The 20,496-nt window shown below is 41.1% G+C and overlaps 1 protein-coding gene across 1 annotated transcript; it reads left to right on the top strand.

Annotated features, from left to right (window-relative positions):
• The first annotated feature begins 1,370 nt into the window (after window positions 1–1,370).
• GATAD1 (GATA zinc finger domain containing 1) lies at window positions 1,371–10,089 on the top strand. Its single transcript, XM_054564482.1, has 5 exons — window positions 1,371–1,873; window positions 2,574–2,699; window positions 4,272–4,331; window positions 6,782–6,965; window positions 8,606–10,089. Exons 1-5 carry the CDS (start codon window positions 1,604–1,606, stop codon window positions 8,794–8,796), a joined length of 831 nt encoding a protein of 276 aa, XP_054420457.1. The 5' UTR covers window positions 1,371–1,603; the 3' UTR covers window positions 8,797–10,089.
• Window positions 10,090–20,496: the final 10,407 nt, after the last annotated feature.

The following is a 20,496-nucleotide window of genomic DNA, read 5'->3' as shown; positions in this document are numbered from 1 at the left end:
GCCAGTACCTACAACCAAGATTATTCTATTCAGTAAAGCTATCATTTAGAATGGAAGGGTAGATAAAGTGTTTCCCAGATAAGGTACATTTAAAGGAGTTCATCATTACCAAGTCCTTATTACATGAAATGTTAAAGGAACTTATCTAAGAAAAAGATAAAAAAATTGTGAACAATAAAATGACAACAAGCTCACAACTATCAACAACTGAACCTAAAACAAAAACAAAAACTAAGCAAACAACTAGAACAGGAACAAAATCACAGAAATGGATATCAGAGGGAAGGGGGAGTAGGGAGAATGGGGGAAAAGGTACAGGGAATAAGAAGCATAAGTAGTACGTACAAAATAGACAGGGGGAGGTTTAAGAATAGTATAGGAAATGGAGAAGCCAAAGAATGTATATGTACAACCCATGGACATGAACTAAACACAGGGGGAGGGGGAATGCTGATGGGAGGGGGTTGCAGGGTGGAGGGGAATAAAGAGGAGAAAAAATAGGACAACTGTAAAAGCATAATCAATAAAATATTTGAAAAAATTAAAAAACAAAAACAAACAAAAAAATACACTTGTCAATATCTCTCCAAGAATATCAAGTCCAAAAACCTCAGAATCATCAAGACAGGAACGCGACCACACTTTACTAAGTAAAGCTTAGGAGAAACTCCTTTTCCTGGACAGGCCTGTACTGACTAGACTTGAGCAGAAGGCAGCTGGCTTTTCATAATGAGCTTGTCCTAAGGCCCCTGTTCTGGAGTGTGGTCCAGGGAGTTCCCAAGACCCTTCCAGGAAGTCCGTGGGGTCAGAACGGTTTCCCATCAATGCCAAGCCAGTTATATGCCTTTTCCACTCTCATTCTCTCACTGGCGTCCTGTTCAGAGGCTTCAGGCCATATGACATCACCCAATGGGTAATGAAAGTGTGCTTGACTTCTTAGGCTGAAATATCTATTTCAACTCCAAACACATAAATGTCCATGGATATAATCCATATAAACAAAAGTACATGGGGGTCCTAAATTATAATTTTTAAGAGTGTAAAGGGCTCTTAAGTAGGCGTGCCAGAATTAGCAAAAATGCAGGATGCCTGGTTAAGCGTAATTTCAGATAAACACGAATACTGCATGGGATACTAGTACTGAAAAAATTATTTGTTGCTAATCTGAAATTCAAATTAATTGGACACCCTGTATTTCACTTGCCAATCCTAGTTCTAAAGTCAGAAACTGGCAGACTGAAGGAGCGCGCTCCTGGTGGGACACTTCCGGTCAGGCGGGTCCCGGCACGGCGGGCTCCGCCCACCGCCGGAAGCCTCCTCGGGGCTGCTCCTCCTGGTTCCTCCCAGGCCAGGCCCCGCCCGGGCCGCGCCTCCCAGAGTGTTGAGTGGCCCGGGGCTGGTGCTGGGCTCCCCGCGGAAAGAAGCGGCTTCCTACCTTCAGCGGACAGCGGCCGCGGCCTGGTTCCAACGTGGACAGCTTGGCGCCCGCGCCCCAGCTGTTCTTCCTGTCACTGGACGTGGCGGGCCGGCCCTCGGGCGGCCGGGATCGGCCGTCGCCATTCCCGTGTCGCTGCGCCCGCGGGGGCCGCCCGAGCCGGCCACGATGCCCCTGGGCCTGAAGCCCACCTGCAGCGTCTGCAAGACCACGTCGTCCTCTATGTGGAAGAAGAGCTCGCAGGGGGAGATCCTCTGCCACCACTGCACGGGCAGGGGCGGTGCGGGCGGCGGGGGCGCCGGCGCGGGGGCCGCCGGCGGGACAGGGGGCGGCAGCGGCGGCGGCGGCGGCGGCGGCAGCACCGGCTTCAGTGCGGCGACCCTCGCCAGCACCTCGGCCACCCCTTCGCAGAGCAACGGGGGAGGGGGCGGCAAACAGGTGAGCGAAGCGGGCGGACAACGGGTGGGCGCAGGCCTCCGGGAGCGCCGCGTCCCTGCCAGACCGGGCGGGGTAGTCCTCATCCCCTGATGACATCTTAGCTGGTGCAGCCTATTCTAAGCACCTTTTCTTGTGAGAAATGTATAGTCTAAAGAAGCAAAAAAATTAAAAATCCTTGGGAAATCCCCTCATTGTAATAATATTTGGGGTAGCAACCGGACATCTCAGTATCCACGCGTATACAAAGATTCGTAAATAGGGTCCTGCTACTGGATTTGTCCCTGTCCATAAAGGGTATTTTGTCTTCATGGCGTGGAGTAACAGTACCTTGTCATTGTGTAATTAGCAAGTATTCCAAGGCAGACGGTGGCATACCTAGAGCGTCCTCTGGCGGTGGAGAGTTGAGTTGTTAGTGGGTTTTCTCTTGTAAATTCAAATAAATAGACTTACTCACCGTCCTGCTCTTTGTCCTGTTGTAAGCAGCTCACACCTTTTGGGAAGCTCCGGAGATGCTTGCCTAGAGCGCTCCCTGTTTTAATTAGCCCAGTTCATGTGATTACCCCGCATAAAAAGAAAAGGCACACTCTTACTTAATTGTTGAATGGCCGTATCAAGTGCATACTTGTAAGATGGTTGTATCCGGAAAGCAACCTTTCCACACTTCTTATTTCTGTTTTTTGTCCTCTAATTTATATAACAGAGTAAGCAGGAAATCCACAGGAGGTCGGCTCGGCTCAGAAATACTAAGTACAAATCTGCTCCAGCTGCTGAGAAGAAAGTTTCCACGAAAGGAAAAGGGAGACGACATATTTTTAAATTAAAAAATGTAAGATGATTGTGGACAGTGTTTTTTACTGTAATGCCATTGTCTTTGTAAAGTGCCCTGCCCCAGCCTTCGTCTCCCACCTCTGAACTGTTGCTAGCTCTTCTGTAGCGCTGAGGGGAATGGTCCAGACTTTCTAAACGGGCTGAAGCTCTGTTGCAGGTGGTTTACTGTTCATGAAGCTAGTAATACTTTTTCTCTTTTTTTGAGCTTTTCTTTTTCTTCTGGGAAGTATAAAACAGGAGTCTAGAAGAAACATAAACCTTGGGTGCATTTTATTGGGTTCTTTATGTAAAGGATTATGGTACAGCCATGTACAGTAGGAAGACTTTTTTTTTCATTCATTAAAGATCTAAGTAAATAATACTACTCGAAATAATTTCCATATGTTTATTATTATAGCCCAAGAAAATGTATTCTACTGACTTAAGATCAATTTGATGAATAAGAATTAAAATTTTGCTAAACCTTTATCACTTCTGCTGTAAGAAAATAGGTTGTTGAAAGCTTTGTGGTAGGGATATTTGAAAACACATTTTTAGTGCAGTAAGTTCTCATTATCTTTGTTAATTCAAGGAAACATGGTCAAACACAATGGACAGTTTTTCAAAACCTCGGTATAGTATTCCTTTCCTTTTCAGAACAGGAATGGTTGACTTAACCAGTAAAGACATTTCTGAAGTTGGGAATGTTCATTCATAAAACACAAAAGGGGAGCAGATTGTGGATTATTTTCTTATTGAGAGTAGTTGTCCCTAATTGGTTTAAGATTTTTATAATTTAGTTTTCTAAAAATTAGGCATTTGTTGTTTAGATAAAACATGTTGAGTAAATATTCATTTGATTATAATTTTATCACTTAAACATGTTTTCCTCTTAAGTATGGTAGAATATGTTCTTTGCAGGTATTTCAATATCAGTATCTCAAGCAGTCTTTTTAAGGATGATACCAAGACATATTTGGGAAGGCCTGTTTTCTCTGTTGTTACATAAAAGTATGTTTTTCAGCATAAGAATGGATTTTAATGATTGGTGGGTGGTGGCACATTACGGAGAACTTCCAAGGAAGTTTCTTTTAGTCTTAGTTCAGGCTTGTTAAATATTAGTTCCGATGACATCAAGTATCATAGCTGGTTCCATAGGTAGAGTGAGATGGAAAAGTTCATCAAGGGAAAAACACTTTTTCACTTTGTGTTCATCTACCCATTTTTTATTACTTCCACTTCTGTCATGCCCAGGCCAATAGAGGCAGTTTATTTTTATACCTAAAATGTTAATGTGTAACAAAGTTCTAAGAGGGCTTGGGTTAGTTCTCAGAAGGGTAGTCAAAAGCTTGTGCTCTTGTTCCCAGCAGTTGTTAAGCTAATAGTAGCAGAAATAGCAGTGGGAATATTCACATTGTGCTTAGCCACAACATTCAGAAAATCATTTATCTTTTTATTATAGTTTTTGTCACCAAACAACAAATTTAGTATTTCTCAAATTACAGAACTCGTATGTGACTGGAAAAATGCCTGTTCAGACACATACACAATATGAACGTGCTAATATTTTTCGTTTCTTTTTTTTTCATAGCCCATCAAAGCTCCTGAGTCCGTTTCTACCATCATCACTGCAGAATCAATCTTCTACAAGGTAAACATCTATAGTGTTACTGAAGGAAGATTTGGGCCTATTTTATAATGTGCTACTTGAATGCTGGGTTAGTGTGAAGGTCTGCTACTCTGTAACAAAGTGTTATTGTGGTTCTTGTTTTTTTCTAAGCGATTTCTCCCAGAATTAGCTATTATAAAACATCTCATCCAGAGCTGAGGTGGGAGGGGAAGTTATCTATCGAAATATGTTATGAGGACCTTAAGAATTTTTTTAATGTAGCTTATGGGAATTGTTTTTAACATATTAACATGTGGTATGGAGCTGGGCAAGAGTGAGCCAGCCTAGTTAATGTGATGACTTTGAAAGTGGGAAGGACAGTGGCAGGGTTTAGACTAGTAGAGGATGTCTAGTGGGTTGAGTGGGCACAGAAATTCAAAAGTGCCTTAAAGCAGAGTGAGAGGGTAAGGGCAGTGGGGATTAGCACCTGCTGGAAGTCCGCGGTGGGAAAGAGAGGCCAAGATGTTTTCATGAAGCAGAAGGTCAGGTTTCCTAGGACTAAAGCCCATGGACATTCGATACATCAGTGAGAGGTGACGTTTCATTATTTTGAACCAGAAAACTAGGAAAGCATTAGGACATTTAAAAAACCTGTAAGACTTAGCAGGCCTGGTACAGGCAGTAACCATTAAGTGCTGTCACTTAGGGGCAGTGGCCAGGGTTAGTGTTTTATACTTGACCTAAGTGCACTGAAAGCTGGGAAACACAAGCAATTATACCTCTTGAGTCTAACTCTTTTTGTTAGCCCAGAATCCGTGCAGCCTAAAAAAGTCTGTACACAGGCAAACACCCCTCCTATATGTCCAGCATTTCCTACATAGTTAATAATACATAGCTAAAGTTCAGTGTGTGCTTGCTATTTATCAGGCACTGAGGTGAGCATTTCACATGCTTTGTTTCTTTCAACCCAGTCCGTGAAGTAGGTCCTATTATCCCCATTTTGTGGATGAGGACATGGAGTCACATAGCCAATAAGTCATGGAGTGAGGCTACCTAATGCCAGAGCCCAAGTTCAGAGCTCAGCTCCTGGCTCTACTGCATGAGCAAGTGGTTGTGTGACTGGGTTAGGACCAACCTCTCTAATGTTTCCTCATCTATAAAATAGGGATTGTAAATAAAAACTACCTCATTGGGTCAAGTGAGATCATTAATGAGACCTTACAGAGTAAGCACTCAGCAAATAGTAAAAATTACCATCATCACATTTTCAAATCTGTGCATTATTTTCACAGCTGATTAAGCTAAGAACTTAGTGTACTAATGATTTTTAGGTGTATCTTAATGGAAAGCACATGAGACCTGTTGTATCAAGTATCATTAATTATTCAGTCTACCATCTGCCCATGAACTAGCAAGTAGTGGATTGTGGCCCACATTGACTATCCGTCCATAAAGACCCACATTGACTATCCGTCCATAAAGACTACCCTTCATGAGCAACAGTCATCTTTGTATCCATGGATAAAAGGTCTAGCAGAAGCTCCAGGTCCATCAGGTGCTCATGTCATAGCTCAGTTACTGGAAGAATTTTCTCAGAATCATTTTTATGGTTGAGGTGTACACCCCAGCAGCTTTACTTGCTGCCAGGGCCCTGTTTTAGAGAAGCAGCAATGAATCACACCTGCAGACGGGTTCCTGCAGTCAAGGAGAGTGTGGTCTACTGAGATCTCCACACACCTAAGGAAGTGCTGAGTGTCATAAATATTTGGACCAGCGATTATGGATGTTCAAATGAGAGATCGTTTCCAGTTCAAGACCCAGGGACGAGTATAAGGGTAGATGGCAGAGGCCTAAACAAGATATGCACAGGTTAGTTAGTTGGATATGAAGTACCGTGTGTGGTATGAATGCCAGAAATACCAGTGAACAGGAAGGGAAGAGACAGGTGCCAGTGAGTCTGGGAACAAGTATGGTAAATTAAGGGCAACCCTATCCTAAAGACTGATGATAATAAAGTTTCTATCATTCCTTTGGTTTGAATTTATAGTATCTCTTTCCCTTCATTGATGGTTGAGGAGGAAGGTATAGAGAGTATATTTTCACCAGGTAAGCACTGATTTTCAAGCCAGCACAGAGACAGACTGCCCAGCTGGTGTGGGAACATCAGCCGCAGCTCTGCCTTATGTGGCTTTCAGCAAGCCACTTAACCTTCCTGCAGCTCAGTGGCTCTACCCAGCATAGAAAATCAAAGTATATTTATAGACACATGTTCTCTCCAGAGGAAAGTTGTGTGTGTGTGAAATTTTTTTACTCAAAAGTGAAACAACTTTAGAATTAGCATCAACCATATAAACATTGGTACATTAGTGCATTTCAGCGAACTTTTATTAACCACTTTGAAAACTCTTACTTTTACATTAAGGAAGTTTCAGTTCATAGCTGTGGTGCTGTTCTATTTTTTTAAATATGGGATTATCTTCTCTCCCCACCAGGGAGTATATTACCAAATTGGAGATGTTGTTTCTGTGATTGATGAGCAAGATGGAAAACCCTACTATGCTCAGATCAGGGGTTTCATCCAGGACCAGTACTGTGAGAAGAGTGCAGCACTGACGTGGCTCATTCCCACTCTTTCCAGTCCCAGGGACCAATTTGATCCTGCATCCTACATCATAGGTGAGTTTGACAAATGGTACAGGTTCTTGAACCCAGTGAAGTCTGTTTCCTTGTATAAGAATGCATTAGCCTGCTTGGACTGCCGTAACAAAATACCACAGGTTGAATGGCTTAAACGGCAGAATGCTGTATTTATTTTCCCACCGCTCTGGAGGCTGGAAGATCAAGATGAAGGTGCTCTCCGGGTTGGTTCCTGGTGGAGCTTTCTTCCTGACTTGTGGACCCCCACCTTCTCAGTGTGCACACTGCTCTTCAGTCTTTCATAAAAACACTAAGCCTAGCAGATTAGGGTCCCACCCACAGGACCTCATTTAACCTTAATTACCTCCCTAAAGTCCCTTTCTCCAAATACCATCACATTGAGGGTTAGGGCTTCAACATATGAATATGGGAGGGATGCAATTCAGTCCATAACAAAGGAGCATAAGTATCATTAAATACAATAAAGTAAAAAGCTTTATAGAAAACATGAAAGGCATTTCATAAATCAGGATTTGAGTGCTTTCAGTTATTTAGAGTTAGGGAGGTATGCACTTATTAAAAAGTGATGTGAATAAGATTTTTTTGAGTGACCCAGGATTAAACTATTAAAAGAATTCATTGCTCAGGAATTAGGTTATTTAGGTTACTTATAAAAATCCACTCAAAAATAATTTCTGAAGAAACTATCATGCTTATTTCTAGAATCTTAGATGTTTTCAATATGCATCCTTCTACATATCACACATATCATTCTAGACCTTTTATAACAAATCATTGTTGATTTTTGAAATGGCAGCCACTGTACTCTTACTAAGTTCAGTGATGACAAAAGAGATGGTATAAACAGCCCTTCATGTAGACTCACAAGAAGTTACTAAGTAATTCAGTTCTGAAAGTATTCAGAGTTTTTAAATTACTCTGAACTTTTTAACCTTTCTGCAATGAGCATGTGTTACTTTTGCATCTTGAGAATAAAACATAAAATTTTTTTCAGCGAGAACTCAGGAACAAATAACAGTCCACTATTATTCTCTCTTGCATGTCAGGTTCAATACCTGGCCAGTTTTAGTCTCTGCTTGTAAGTACACAAGCAGGTGGACTGGCAGCCACCTGACCTGCCGGACAGGACCCTCAGCAGAGGCAGTGGTGTGGCGGGGCCACCGCTGGGGCGCTGCTCCCGCTCCTCCTCCTAAGCCTCGGCTTCCTGGGCTCAGACCCTGCAGCCAGACCGTCTGAGCTCGTAGCCCATCCACTTCCTAGCTGTGTGATATTGGGCAGCTTCCTTAATCTTTCTTGCCTCATTTTCCTCATGTGTAAAATGGGAATAACAGTGCCTTCCTCAGAGGGCTTTTTGAGGATTCAAAGTATTGATATATGTACAGAACCAAGAACAGTGTGGACATCTAATAAACATTTTATAAGGCTAAACACTCCTTTTAGATTCCTTTCTATATTGAGCCAGTGTTTTGGGGAGAATGCTATATTCCTTAAGCAGGTAAAGTAGAAAAAATGTTAGAGTAACTTCAGAGTAACACATGATCCAGGGGCTAATGTCAAGTCACCACCAGAGTGTTCCTCCTAGTGTCTAGGCATTTTAACGTTTTATGATGATGTATGTGTTCAAAAATGTGTTTAACCTTTCCATTGGCTGCCTTTAGGGCCAGAGGAGGATCTTCCAAGGAAGATGGAATACTTGGAATTTGTTTGTCATGCACCCTCTGAATATTTCAAGTCACGTTCATCACCATTTCCCACAGTTCCCACCAGACCAGAGAAGGGCTATATATGGACTCATGTTGGACCTACTCCTGCCATAACTATTAAGGAAACAGTTACCAATCATTTGTAGTTTAAAAAGTAAAACTGGATTTCCAGTTATCATCTATTTATATTACTATAAGATATGCCATGTGTTTGTTTAATGAAATTCATAGATGGAAAAATGACTAAAAAGTTTTCCCCTGCTACCCAGGAATCATTAGCTTATTTATTACTAGTCACTTGGAAAGCTAAAAAGGACAGAAAAGAATTAATTATATTTTGAACTTAAATATTACATTCTGTATGTGTATCTTCCCAGGGAAACCCTTAGGAACATAGTGTCTATTTTTATCCATAATTTATTTCTAGAAACCCATAAAATGGATTGGTTTTTTTCTATAAGAACAAAATATGAATTAAGGTTTGGATTTCTGATCAAGGACCGAACCAAATAATACATAGCTATGACCAACAGTAGCTATCCCAAAGTTACACAAACTTTATTTTCTCATCTAGAAAATGCTATGGCAGGCTGTTGGCTGCTTTAACCTGAAGGAAAGTGATTGGTGGATAATTGTATTAGCCCAGGACTTTCCTTTTAAAACTTTCATCTGATTCTTCTGTAGCAAACAGGGATTCAGAATCTTTTTGTTGATCTTAATGTTCTCACTTACCCTCTCAGTCAGAATGAGGCTTTCAGTCTAACTGTAAAATTTTATAGTGCAGACAGTTAACTTCACTAAGAGCATACAGGAAACATGTAAAATTCAGGCATCTCACTTGGTCGTTTTTGGACTACCATTAGAACAACCATTGGATGGTCATAAAAATGAATAGGTCAGGTATAATTGAAAAATAAATTAATTTTTTTTGTAATTAAAAATAAAGGTTTAATAGTTCATTAGCGTTGATAGCTTAAGAAAAGACTACCCTAAAGTTAAGCCACCTGCTATGAACTCATAATAATAGGCTTAAAATAATGCCTTGGACTTAGAAGGCCTGTCATATATGAAATTTCCCAGAATTCAAGTTCAGGTCAGTCAAGGTAGGGAGCAACAGTATGAGATGGGAAGAGGTGGAGATTGTCCACACTTGCCTCCTCTTCTGGCTTAACCAGCATTTTTTTAACCCAGGAGAATTTGTCAGAATCTAATTTAATCATAATGATTTTAGGCTGTAGCCCCTTTAACTAACTGTTACCCTTTTCTGCACAGTTACGGTTTGTGAGCTGGAAGGGAACAGCTGTAGATAGCTCTGTGTCTATGGTCAGCTCTTTGTATAGTTATCTTTCTGTTCACAAAAAAAATAGTAAAATTGTAAATACCATTGTAAATAACTAAATGCTAATAATCAATGTATTTTAAATGTATTAAAATGTATTTTCCACAATGTATTAAAATATATTTTTTCACAGTGTATTTACTTTGGATTTATTTCATTTAAATGTTTAAATAGGGCCTTCTGTCCAAAAAATGGTGTAAATAGAAAACAGCAGTGTTGTAGAATTCATAAATCGGAGTGACAGTGTCATCATCAGCATGTAATAGATTTTAGGAAAGTCAAAGAAAGCTGATGGATAAAATGAACACTTAATGTAAGATATTTATTAAAATGAAGAAATTTTTTTATTTTATTGATTTGAGGGAGTGAGAAGAAGGAAGAAAGAGAAACACTGAGTTGTTGTCCCACTTATTTGCGCATTCACTGGTTCATTCCTGTATATACTCTGACCAGGGATCGAACCTGCAACCTTGGTGTATTGGGATGACGCTCTAACCAACTGCTACCTGGCCAGGGTCTGAAATGAGGAAATATTTTAAAACCAGAGCATATACTGACCATTTGTTTATAAATTGGTAGATACTTGTGTAACATCTTTTAAAATAGATTGAGTTTTCACTTTCTTCCTCCATAAATACCAGTGGCTCCCGCAGTTTACAGGGTAGATTTGTACCTTTTTTCCTGTTGTCAAAGTCCTGCCTAGTCTATCTTTATTCCCGCCTTGTCTCCCGCTTCTTACCACAATTGAAATATTTCCCCCTGATTTCCTTCTCATTTTCCTGGCTCTCAGTTCTTGTTCATACTGTTTTCTCCAACTCCACAAATAGGCCTGAGGACTCATCTGGCATCTTGCTCTTTCTGTAGATGAGTGAGTTAGAATTTACTCATCAACCTGCTGAACTGTTTCTTTGTTTTGTTTTTTTTTTCAGAAACAGATACCATCCAAAACTTTTTTTTATGTCCTTGTTTTTAACTGTTGTGGCTTGCTTAAGGCCCTCAAATTATATCTCTCCATGAGACCTTTCTGGATTCCCATGGCTCCTTGAAATCAATCTCTATTTTATTGCTATTGCATTTGTTTCTGCTTCTGTTAGCCCCACCCCCGCCCCTGTGTTTCCTGGAGGGCAGAGTGGTGTGTTTTATTTCCTTGCCTTTGTAACTCCCACTGCTCCTAACCCAGGTCCTGGCTTATGGTAGCTGCTTAGTGTAGAGTTTAAGTTAGATCCTCTTAAGATGCCTGTCAGTATTTTAATTAATGCTAGTTCATACTAACTTTGGCTTAAACTTCAAATTCTCTTGTAAACAGACAACTCAAGTAGAATTTCAAATTATTCTAGATTAGGTTAGATTGTTTTAACACCATGTTTTAAAGATGCCCTTTAACCATTTCTCTTACACAAATAAATCTTATGAGTAGCTAAAAACAAATTATCCCAAGTCACTCATGTTCTAGGCTGTGAAAGGCTTTTCCAGAACTAAGTTTTTCATGGAGAAGTTTGAATTGCAATTGCATTTCAGCCATAAGTAGGTGAAATCATAAGGACACTGGAATAAAAAAATATATAATTATTTTACATACGTATGTGTGTGTGTGTACCTAAATTCATAGATATAGTACACGTAACTCAGAACAATGTTCTGTCACGGACCAGAAATAAGAGGGGCATTTTGTGGATTTTGTTTTGCTACCCTGGGCACATTTTAGGAACTGCGTTTTTTACTTCATACCAGATATGTAAACCATACCTTGTGTAGGAGGATGTATCTCCTACAATCCCAAAAACTATAAGCTAAGAGGTCAGCTCTAGGGAGAAACAAGAAGGAACCTGAATGACAAACGGGGGGATACCTAAGTGAGTCGGAGCGCATTTATGTGCATTTTTCCTTACACGTTTAGGTATTTTCCAACTTTTCTACAATGAGCGTACATAAAGAGACACATATTTGCTTTCAGACTGCCCAACTGTGGCAAGGAATCACCATAAGTATACAGGACATTTAATAAATAGTTTTTAAACCCTTGCAAGGGAGATAGATGACATGTCAAGGAAATAAATTCAGGGATTTAGTTAATTTCATATATTAGTGATTCTAGGAAAGAGCTCAGATGCTACATTTCAGCCTCATCAGCCCCTGGGCCAGGAGCACATTCAGCTCTGCTGAAGGGCACCTGAGTCATCCAAGGGCGAGAGACTGATGCACGTTCAAGTTTGTCCTCCTCCTCCACTTCAAGTCTCTTCCTTTCCAGGCTGCCTACCTTGCTGAGTTTAGGCCCCAGCCCCAGACGCAGAAGCAAAAGCCTCACACAGGCCATTCAACAGGCAGCCACAATTGTGTCAGGTAAAACCTCTGTCACAGCTCCCTGGCCTGTGCCATCCCTCGTGTTGTATCTCTCTGAGCAGGTCCTGGGTGTGAGACACTGGTGGATAAGCCAAGGCCCTGCTGTTTTTCACTATAAGCTATGTAGAATTATTTGTCCTTTAAAAAACTATGTACATGTATTACTTTGATAATTTTTTAAAATTTTTATTTATTGATTTGAAAGAGAGAGAGAAAGGAAACATGGATTTGTTGTTCCACTTATCTATGCATTCATTGGTTAATTGTCGTATGTGCCCTGACTGGGGAGTGAATCCACAACCTGAGCATGTTGGGACGATGCTCCAACCAACTGAGCCACCCAGCCAGGGCCACTTGGATAAATTTTTTAAAAAGAACAGTAATGAAGGAGATCACATAAAGATGAACAGATTGTATTATAAAAAAATTAATTTCTACCTGTCAAAAATGTGTACACAAAATTAAAAAGCAAACAACTCTCTTCTTTTTATTTTTTCTGTTAAACAAATGGGAATCATTAACTCGTACTTCTCATTCAACATAACAGATGGGTATGTAATTACTCAACCACAAGCAGAAAAAGTACAATCATAACCTCAATTTTTGATAACATCACTATTTCAAATTACTCTAAATTCTGTGTTAGAAGCTGGGTAGAAGAGAGGAGGTTTATAACAAAAACCTCCTTAATGTACCTTAAGTACTTCTCCCCACAGACTTGGAAGGCATGAGTAACAAAGACAGTAACTTTAGAATAAAGGGTGAAGTTGCTCCTGGGGAAATATAAATTTTTTAAACCCAGATCTCTCAGCTCAGAGATTTGGGGAAAGAAAACACGTTTATTATCAACTAAGCATTAAACCAGAAATATAATGCTTATCGCAGGCAGTTGGCCAAGACAGTGATGGCAAAAACAGAAGTCTCAACCTTTTCTATAGCCAAGGGATGCAACCCATTGCCTACTGGTCCCAAGATAAACAACAACGAGCTGTTTAACTAAGAGAACCTGATGGCACCGTTGCCCCCACAGAAACTGGGGGACGTGGTGCTCCTTCCTGCTGCTTTTCAGAGAGGTGGCTGCCAGGTCTTTGAGAAAGACATTCCTAAGTCACAAAGCTGACAGAGGCTTATTCAGTTTCTAAAAAGACACATTTCCAAGAGGCTGAGAAAATACTTGTATTTACAAGTTTTCTAAGGTAAATATTCTGACAAAAGAGGAGGGAGGAAAATCCCTTCCCTTATTTTTCACAGCGGAGGATTAAGCCTCTTTATTTCACACGCCGTATTTGCCCTCCCAGTGCACGCCCTAAATTTGGGAGAGGAGGGGGCCGCTTGTCAGGGCTTCTACTTGTACCTGGGCAAGAGCTTCAAGGCGGAGGCCGCCTCAGGGTTTGGGTAGAGACCCAGGGCTGGATTCCCTTCTCAGGTGCCCCTCCGCGCAACCGCACCTGGCCGTCCGGTCCTCACGGCTGGCAGGGCTGTGTTACCAGGTCTAAGAGGTTCTGCATTTACAGAGGCCAAAAGCGTAATCCTGGGCTGGAGGAAAATTCATTTTCTACTCAGTGTCCTCCATGAGCACTTGCCTGTGATTCGTACCCAGCAAGGTCGCAAACATCTCATTTAATGATCCCGCTTTATATTTCAATACTTAATCTTAGGCATTTTGAACACGCGTTTAGATTCCACTCCCCTCCCTCACCTTTGTACCAGCGAATCACAAACACATTGGAATAACCTCTGGAGCTTCAAAAAAACAACAAAAAGACATCTGCGGCTCAAAGGTTTCCACAGAAACCAATTAAATTAAAATGAGAGGGAGACTGGGGCCTCCCTAGGTGCCAAAGAATCTAGTAAAACCTAAAAATACATTAAAAAAAAAAGTTTAAAATTTCAGAGGCCACCAAAAATGAGAACCATTGTTTTGGCTAGTTTTTTTTAGTATATAAAGTTCAGCTGATAAAAGCTTTAATTTCTACAAAGGAAGAAGGCGCTCCGATAGTATTCTGCTTTGGGACAGTTTAGAAAGATAATCTAAAGCCTGTTTATACCAACTAGCTCTCAATCCGTACGTAGGGGCCCACAAAATGGAGGCTCGCGTAATCAGTCTAAGCCTGCCCTGAGGCAGCCTGGACTGAGGGGAAACACCTGTCCTGGGCACCTGCTGTGTGTCAGGCACGGCCCTCCCGCTCGGCTGCAGGCCTTCCCCCGGCCCCCGCAGCAGCGCCTCGCGGCCGGCCGGCCGTCCGCCTGCCAACCCTGCGGCCCCCGCCAGCGACCCTCGGCCTGGGCTGCCTGGGAGTCCGGCTCCCGCAGTCCAAGGCTTGTTTCTCCAGGGTGGAGGCCATCGCAATGTTAACTCAATTGTTCTTGTTTTGTCCGTTGAAAGTCGTGGCGACAGGATGGTACCGAGGTCCGGTGCTGAGGATCCCGGGCCTGCTCGGAACCCACGGAGCCCTCCGCTCGCCGGGTCGCGGGTGAGCTTCTCCCGGATTGAGCTCCGCGTACCGTGCGTTCTGAGCTCTTCGGGTTTGTTTGTCCTAATCTTTCCAGGTGTAAAATTGGGGTGTGCGACACCCTAGATTTTTCACGGTTAGACTCCGGGGGCCACAACATTTGGGTGTGGGGCCGACCTCATCTACAAGGCCCTGACAGGCCGCAGGAACTGTGCAGCGGCGGCCGGAAACAGCAAGTCCGGCTGAGGTAGGGCAGCGTGTTTCATCCAGGGGAGCGCTCAACCTGAGGGAAGCCAGAGAGCGCCGTTAGCGGACTCACTGAAATCTCCTGCTAAGTTAGCATGCACTGCTGGGAGCTCGGGGAAATAAATTAGGAAATTCAGACAGTTTTGACCAGGGGCACATCAAAATCGAAGTAGATGCAAGTCACACTACTGAAAGCCTGACTTTTTTTCAATTATAGTTGGCATACAAGATATATTAGTATCAGGTGTACAACACAGTGATGAGATATTTATGTAATTACAAAGTGACCCCCCCCCCATAAGCTTCGTAGTCTCGTACCCACCCGGCACCATACATAGCTATTACGGTATTATTGACTATATTCCCTACATTGTACTTTTACATTCCCATGACTTTTTTATAACTGCCAATTTGTGCGTCTTAACCTCTTCCCCTTTTTCATCCAGCCTCCAAATGCACCTCCCATCTGGCAACCATCAGTTTGTTTTCTATATCTATGAGTTTGTTTCTATTTTATTTGTTCATTTATATTGTTTCTTAGAGTCCACAAGTAAGTGAAGTCATATGGTATTTGTCTTTCTCCGACTTATTTTATTTAGCATAATACCCTCTAGTTCCATCCATGCTGTTGCAAATGGCAAGATTTCATTCTCTTTTAGGGCCAGGTGATATTCCATTGTAGTATATGCACCGCTTCTTTATCCATTCACGTATTAATGGACACATGGGTTGATTCCATAGCTTGGCTATTGTAAATAATGCCACAGTGAATGTGGGGGTATACATCTTTTTGAATTAACATTTTGGGTTTCTTTGGATATATTCCCAGAAGTGGAATCGCTGGGTCAAAAGGTTGTTCCATTTATAATTTTTGAAGTATCTCCATACTCTTTCCACAGTGGCTGCACTAATCTGCATTCCCACCAACAGTGCACTAGCGTTCCCCTTTCTCCACATCCTCGCCAGCTCTTGTTGTTTGTTGATTTATTGATGACAGCCATTCTGACTGGTGGGAGATAACGACTCATTTTAATTTGCATTTCTCTGATCGTTAGTGACATTGAACATCTTTTCATATCTATGACGTTTTTGGAGAAATGTTTGTTCAGGTCCTCTGCCCATTTTTAAATCAGATTGTTTGTTTTTGTATTATTGTTTTTGGTGTTAAGTTGTATGAGTTCCTTATATATTTTGGATATTAACCCCTTATCAGATGTATCACTGTAAAATAGCTTCTTCCATTAAGTGGTTCTTTTCATTTTGTTGATGGTTTCTTTTGCTGTGCAAAAACATTTTAGTTTGTCATAGCTCCATTTGTTAATTTTTTTTTTTGTTTCCTTGCTCAAAGAGACCTATCCAAAAAAAATTACTAAGAACAATATTAAAGAGTTACTACTAGGAGTTTAATGGTTTTAGGCCTTATATTTATAAAGTCTTTATTTTTAAGTTCATTTTATATGTTTTAAGAAAGTGGTCTATTTTCTTTCCTTTTTTTTTTTTTTTTTGTGTGTGCGTTTATCTGTCCAGTTTTTCCAACACCATTTACTAAAGGGACTGTCTTTACCCCGTTGTATATTCTTGCCTCCTTTGTCGTAGATTACTTGATCATATAGGCATGGGTTTATTTCTGGGCTCTCTATTCTGGTCCCTTAATGTGTGTGTTTTTGTGCCAGTTCCATGCTGTTTTGATTATGATGGCCTTCTACAGTAGTGTAGTTTGATATCAGGTAGCATGATTCCAACTTTGTTCTTTTTTCTTTTTTCCTCACCCAAGGATATGTTTGTTAATCAGAGAGAGAGAGACAGAGAGAAACATTGATCCATTGCCTCCCATACACGCCCTGACCTGGAATCAAACCCTCAACCTTTTTGTGCACAGGGCAACGCTCAAACCAACTGAGCCACCCGGCCAGGGCCCCAGCTTTGTTCTTCTGTCCCAAGATTAAAAAGCCGGACTTTTAAGTCTTTTAGGTCCACGAAAACATCTACTAAGACCAGTGTCAAGGAGCTTACTGCCCATGTTATTTTCTAGGAATTTTATGGTTTCAGGTCTTACATTCATGTCTTTAATCCGTTTTGAGTTAATCTTGGTGTATGGTAAATGATAGTGATCTAGTTTTATTCCTTAGCATGTGGCTGTCCAGGTTTCCTAGAGCAATATATTGAAGAGACTGTCCTTTTTTCATTGTTTATTCTTGGCTCCTTTTCATAACTTAATTGTCCATATATATATGTGTGTGTGTGTGTGTGTGTGTATTCTTAATTTCATTAATCTGTTTCATTGATCTATATGTCTGTTTTTATGCCAATATCATACAGTTTTGATTAGTACAGGTTCGTAATATAGTTTAAAATCAGGACGTGTGATACCTCCAGCTTTGTTCTTTTTTTCAAATTGCTTTGGCTATTCAGGGTCTTTTGTGGCTCTATACAAATTTTAGGATTGTTTGCTCTATTTTTGTTAAAAATGTCATTGGAATTTTATTATTTTTAAGATTTTATTTATTTATTTTTAGGGAGAGAGAAAGAAACAGAGAGAAATATTGATGTGCAACAGAAACAAGGATCTGGCCTGCAACCAGGAATCGAACTGGTGACCTTTCGTTTAGCAGGCCAGTGCTCAACTCACTGACCCACACCAGCCAGGGCTGTCATTGGAATTTTAATAGGGATTGCATTGGTTTTGCAGATTGCTTTGGGTATTTAGGTATTTTTAACAATATTCTTCCAATCCATGAGCATGGAATAGCTTTCCATTCATTTGTGTCTTCCTAAGGTTCTATCTTACCTGGGTTGGACACAATAGAGGGCTTCAGAAATCTTGCATGTGAGGAGTGTTCTCCTTGACCAACAAAGAAATAGAACTAAGTGGACAGGGTGGAACACTGTAAGGCCGTGGGTTTTGCACTCAGACAGCCAGTGTTAAATACAAGGGCACTGAAATAATCTTGGACAAGTTACATACTTTCTCAGGTAATTGAGGAGATGAAATGTGGCAATATGTGTAAGGTGATTAGGCACAATACCTGGCCCATAGTAAATGCTCAATAATGTTACTGTTTACATTTTAGAAAGTCCAGTTAAGTGTAACATACAGGCTGGATTTTAAGTAGAAGATGGAGTACCTGGTGATGCCATTCCAGTCAGGTGGTGGCCATTCCAGTTCAGCTGCCGCTTCTTACTCATCTGTGAAAGGAAGTAAAATAGGAAACCCTGCTAGTTCCCACGGGCTTGTTCTGAGGACTCTCCCCAGTGGCGGCTGTGGGTTGCAGTGTCAGTCCCTCTCCCCCCGTCCTCTGCCTTAGGACCAACACGCACTGCTCATATTCTCCGATGCAGGAGGGCATCCCCGCAGCCTCTGGCCTCCCTCTCCATCCGACACCAAGGGGGCCCCAGAGGGAAGATCCCCAACCCCACCTCTGCTGTACCGCACCATTGACCTCGGGGCTCATCATCCTCGAAGCCAAGGCTCCCTGGCCTGGCCAGCTGCTGCCGCAGATGTTCCTGAGCTGCCAGGAAGAGGCTGATTAAAGGCCATAGTGGAGGTTGGATCTATATCCAACCAAGCAAAGTTCTGCCCTAAAACTTATGAAATATGGTTGAAATATTCACCATCCTCAAACCACAGGAAAACTTGTGTTAACGCTTTACGCCTCTGTTGGACTGACCAGTCCATCCTTAGATGCTGTCACCTGACTCTACTTGTTTGTTTTGTCACAGTTTCCTTGGAAAGGAAAAGACATGAACTCAAAAGGTTAGGGACTATTTGCTTGATTTACACGTGGGATGATTTTTAAAATTCTGTAATCTCTTCAAAATTGGGAAAGGTGAACTAATTTGATAATTGATCCAAATAATTTTGTGGTAGGATTGGTTTAATGATGAGTCCACTTATCCAAATTTACTGGAGAACATGAGAGTTTTCAACACTGAATAAAAGTTGCACCAAAGACAAAAAAAAAATTCAACCTACTGTAGAATTTTATAATACTTTTGTAATACGAGGGTGTGCTTTTACTTAGATGGATTCTACTTTGCTGAGAAAGCAGTAGGTTTAAAGTGGATTTTTTCTGGTGTGTGTGTGTGTGTATTCAATATACATACATACATATATGATCATAAAACATAAAACAATTCTATATTTCAGTACTTTATTCCTATTTAGGCCAGTATTTTTCAATTTGCAAGTTTCAAGCCATGGAGGGTCAAAACTGGAGTTATTTCTATAAAATACAATAAAATAAGAAATAATAAAACAGAATAAGAGACAATAGAAAGCATCAGAAACCATCGTGTGTGTAAGAGTCGGTGTTGTCTTATGGAACTTGTTTCAGTGGTGTGCACGTATGAGCTGGATCATGGGTAAAATGTGTTGTCTGGATTGTGGTTCAAGCATTTTGAAAACCAGTGGTTTAGACCCCAGCATTTTAAATTGTGTGGAGAAGCTGTATCATCCCTTTAATTGATACTGATTCCCCCGACGTTGCTGAGTGATGAGCCAGAACAAATATCTAGGCCAAAATGACTCATTTCAGTTTCCTGTCTAAAACTGTGCACAGAATTTCTCTGTCGATATGTGGTTGATGATATTTGTTATCCTGGAATACTCCTTTGCTTTTAGTTGTTGGTTTGATTCTTGGAAACTTCCTGAGAGGTTGAGTCCTATACTCCCTAAAATATCAGGTTATGTAGAAAACTTGCAAACTCTGTGGATTAACATTGTTGTGCAGGATTTTACATTTTACATTTTTATTTTTTCTTCTTTACACTTGTGAGCACTGAGTATTGTTCTGTAGGAAAGATGCTCATTTATTTAAAGAATCCATGCTTCTAATGTCTCCTGAAACTGTCATAGATGGCCAATTTCCTTTGCTTTTATAGTGAAAACTGATTCCTAATCAATGATATCTGCTCTAATCTAAAAAAGAAGTTAAGAACTGAATTATTAGATTCTGTTTTGTTTTTCCTTTCCCCCTTTATTTATTCAAAGGAGGATTATTCCAATTTCAGTTGAGAAATAGGAACAATTCATTCACAAGTCTTATCAATTACTGAGTGATACCCAGTACAAGGCACGGTTCTAGATTACAGCAGGGAGCAAGGTGCATGAAAACCCCACCTGCTGGGGAATTTTGAATACAGCGCAGAGACAATGGAGATGGTATTTTAAAAACAAACTGCAAATTAATAGTCGGTACTCCCACTCAGTGTTCTCCCAGTCAGACTCTTAATAGACGACTAGATTTCAGGTTAGGAGTTATTAATACTTACTAGGGAAATATCAAAGGATCATAAGACCTTCTCTCAATGTTTGAAATAAAAATATAAAGCCGAATGTTTCATTTACTGTAGTGTTCCTGTGCCGGGCTGCTCAGGCCCAGGTCTCTTTGGCAGAACACGCAGCTTGCTGACCTTGGTCGCGGGCGGGGAGGCGGGGGTGTTGGTTTCGGGAAGCCGCACGGTCAGGA

Source organism: Pteronotus mesoamericanus, unplaced genomic scaffold (genome assembly GCF_021234165.1).
Source record: "Pteronotus mesoamericanus isolate MK-2021 breed Mesoamerican mustached bat unplaced genomic scaffold, CSHL_Meso_final scaffold_85, whole genome shotgun sequence".
Classification (NCBI taxonomy): Eukaryota; Metazoa; Chordata; class Mammalia; order Chiroptera; family Mormoopidae; genus Pteronotus; species Pteronotus mesoamericanus.
This window is presented reverse-complemented; position numbering and strand designations above follow the sequence as displayed.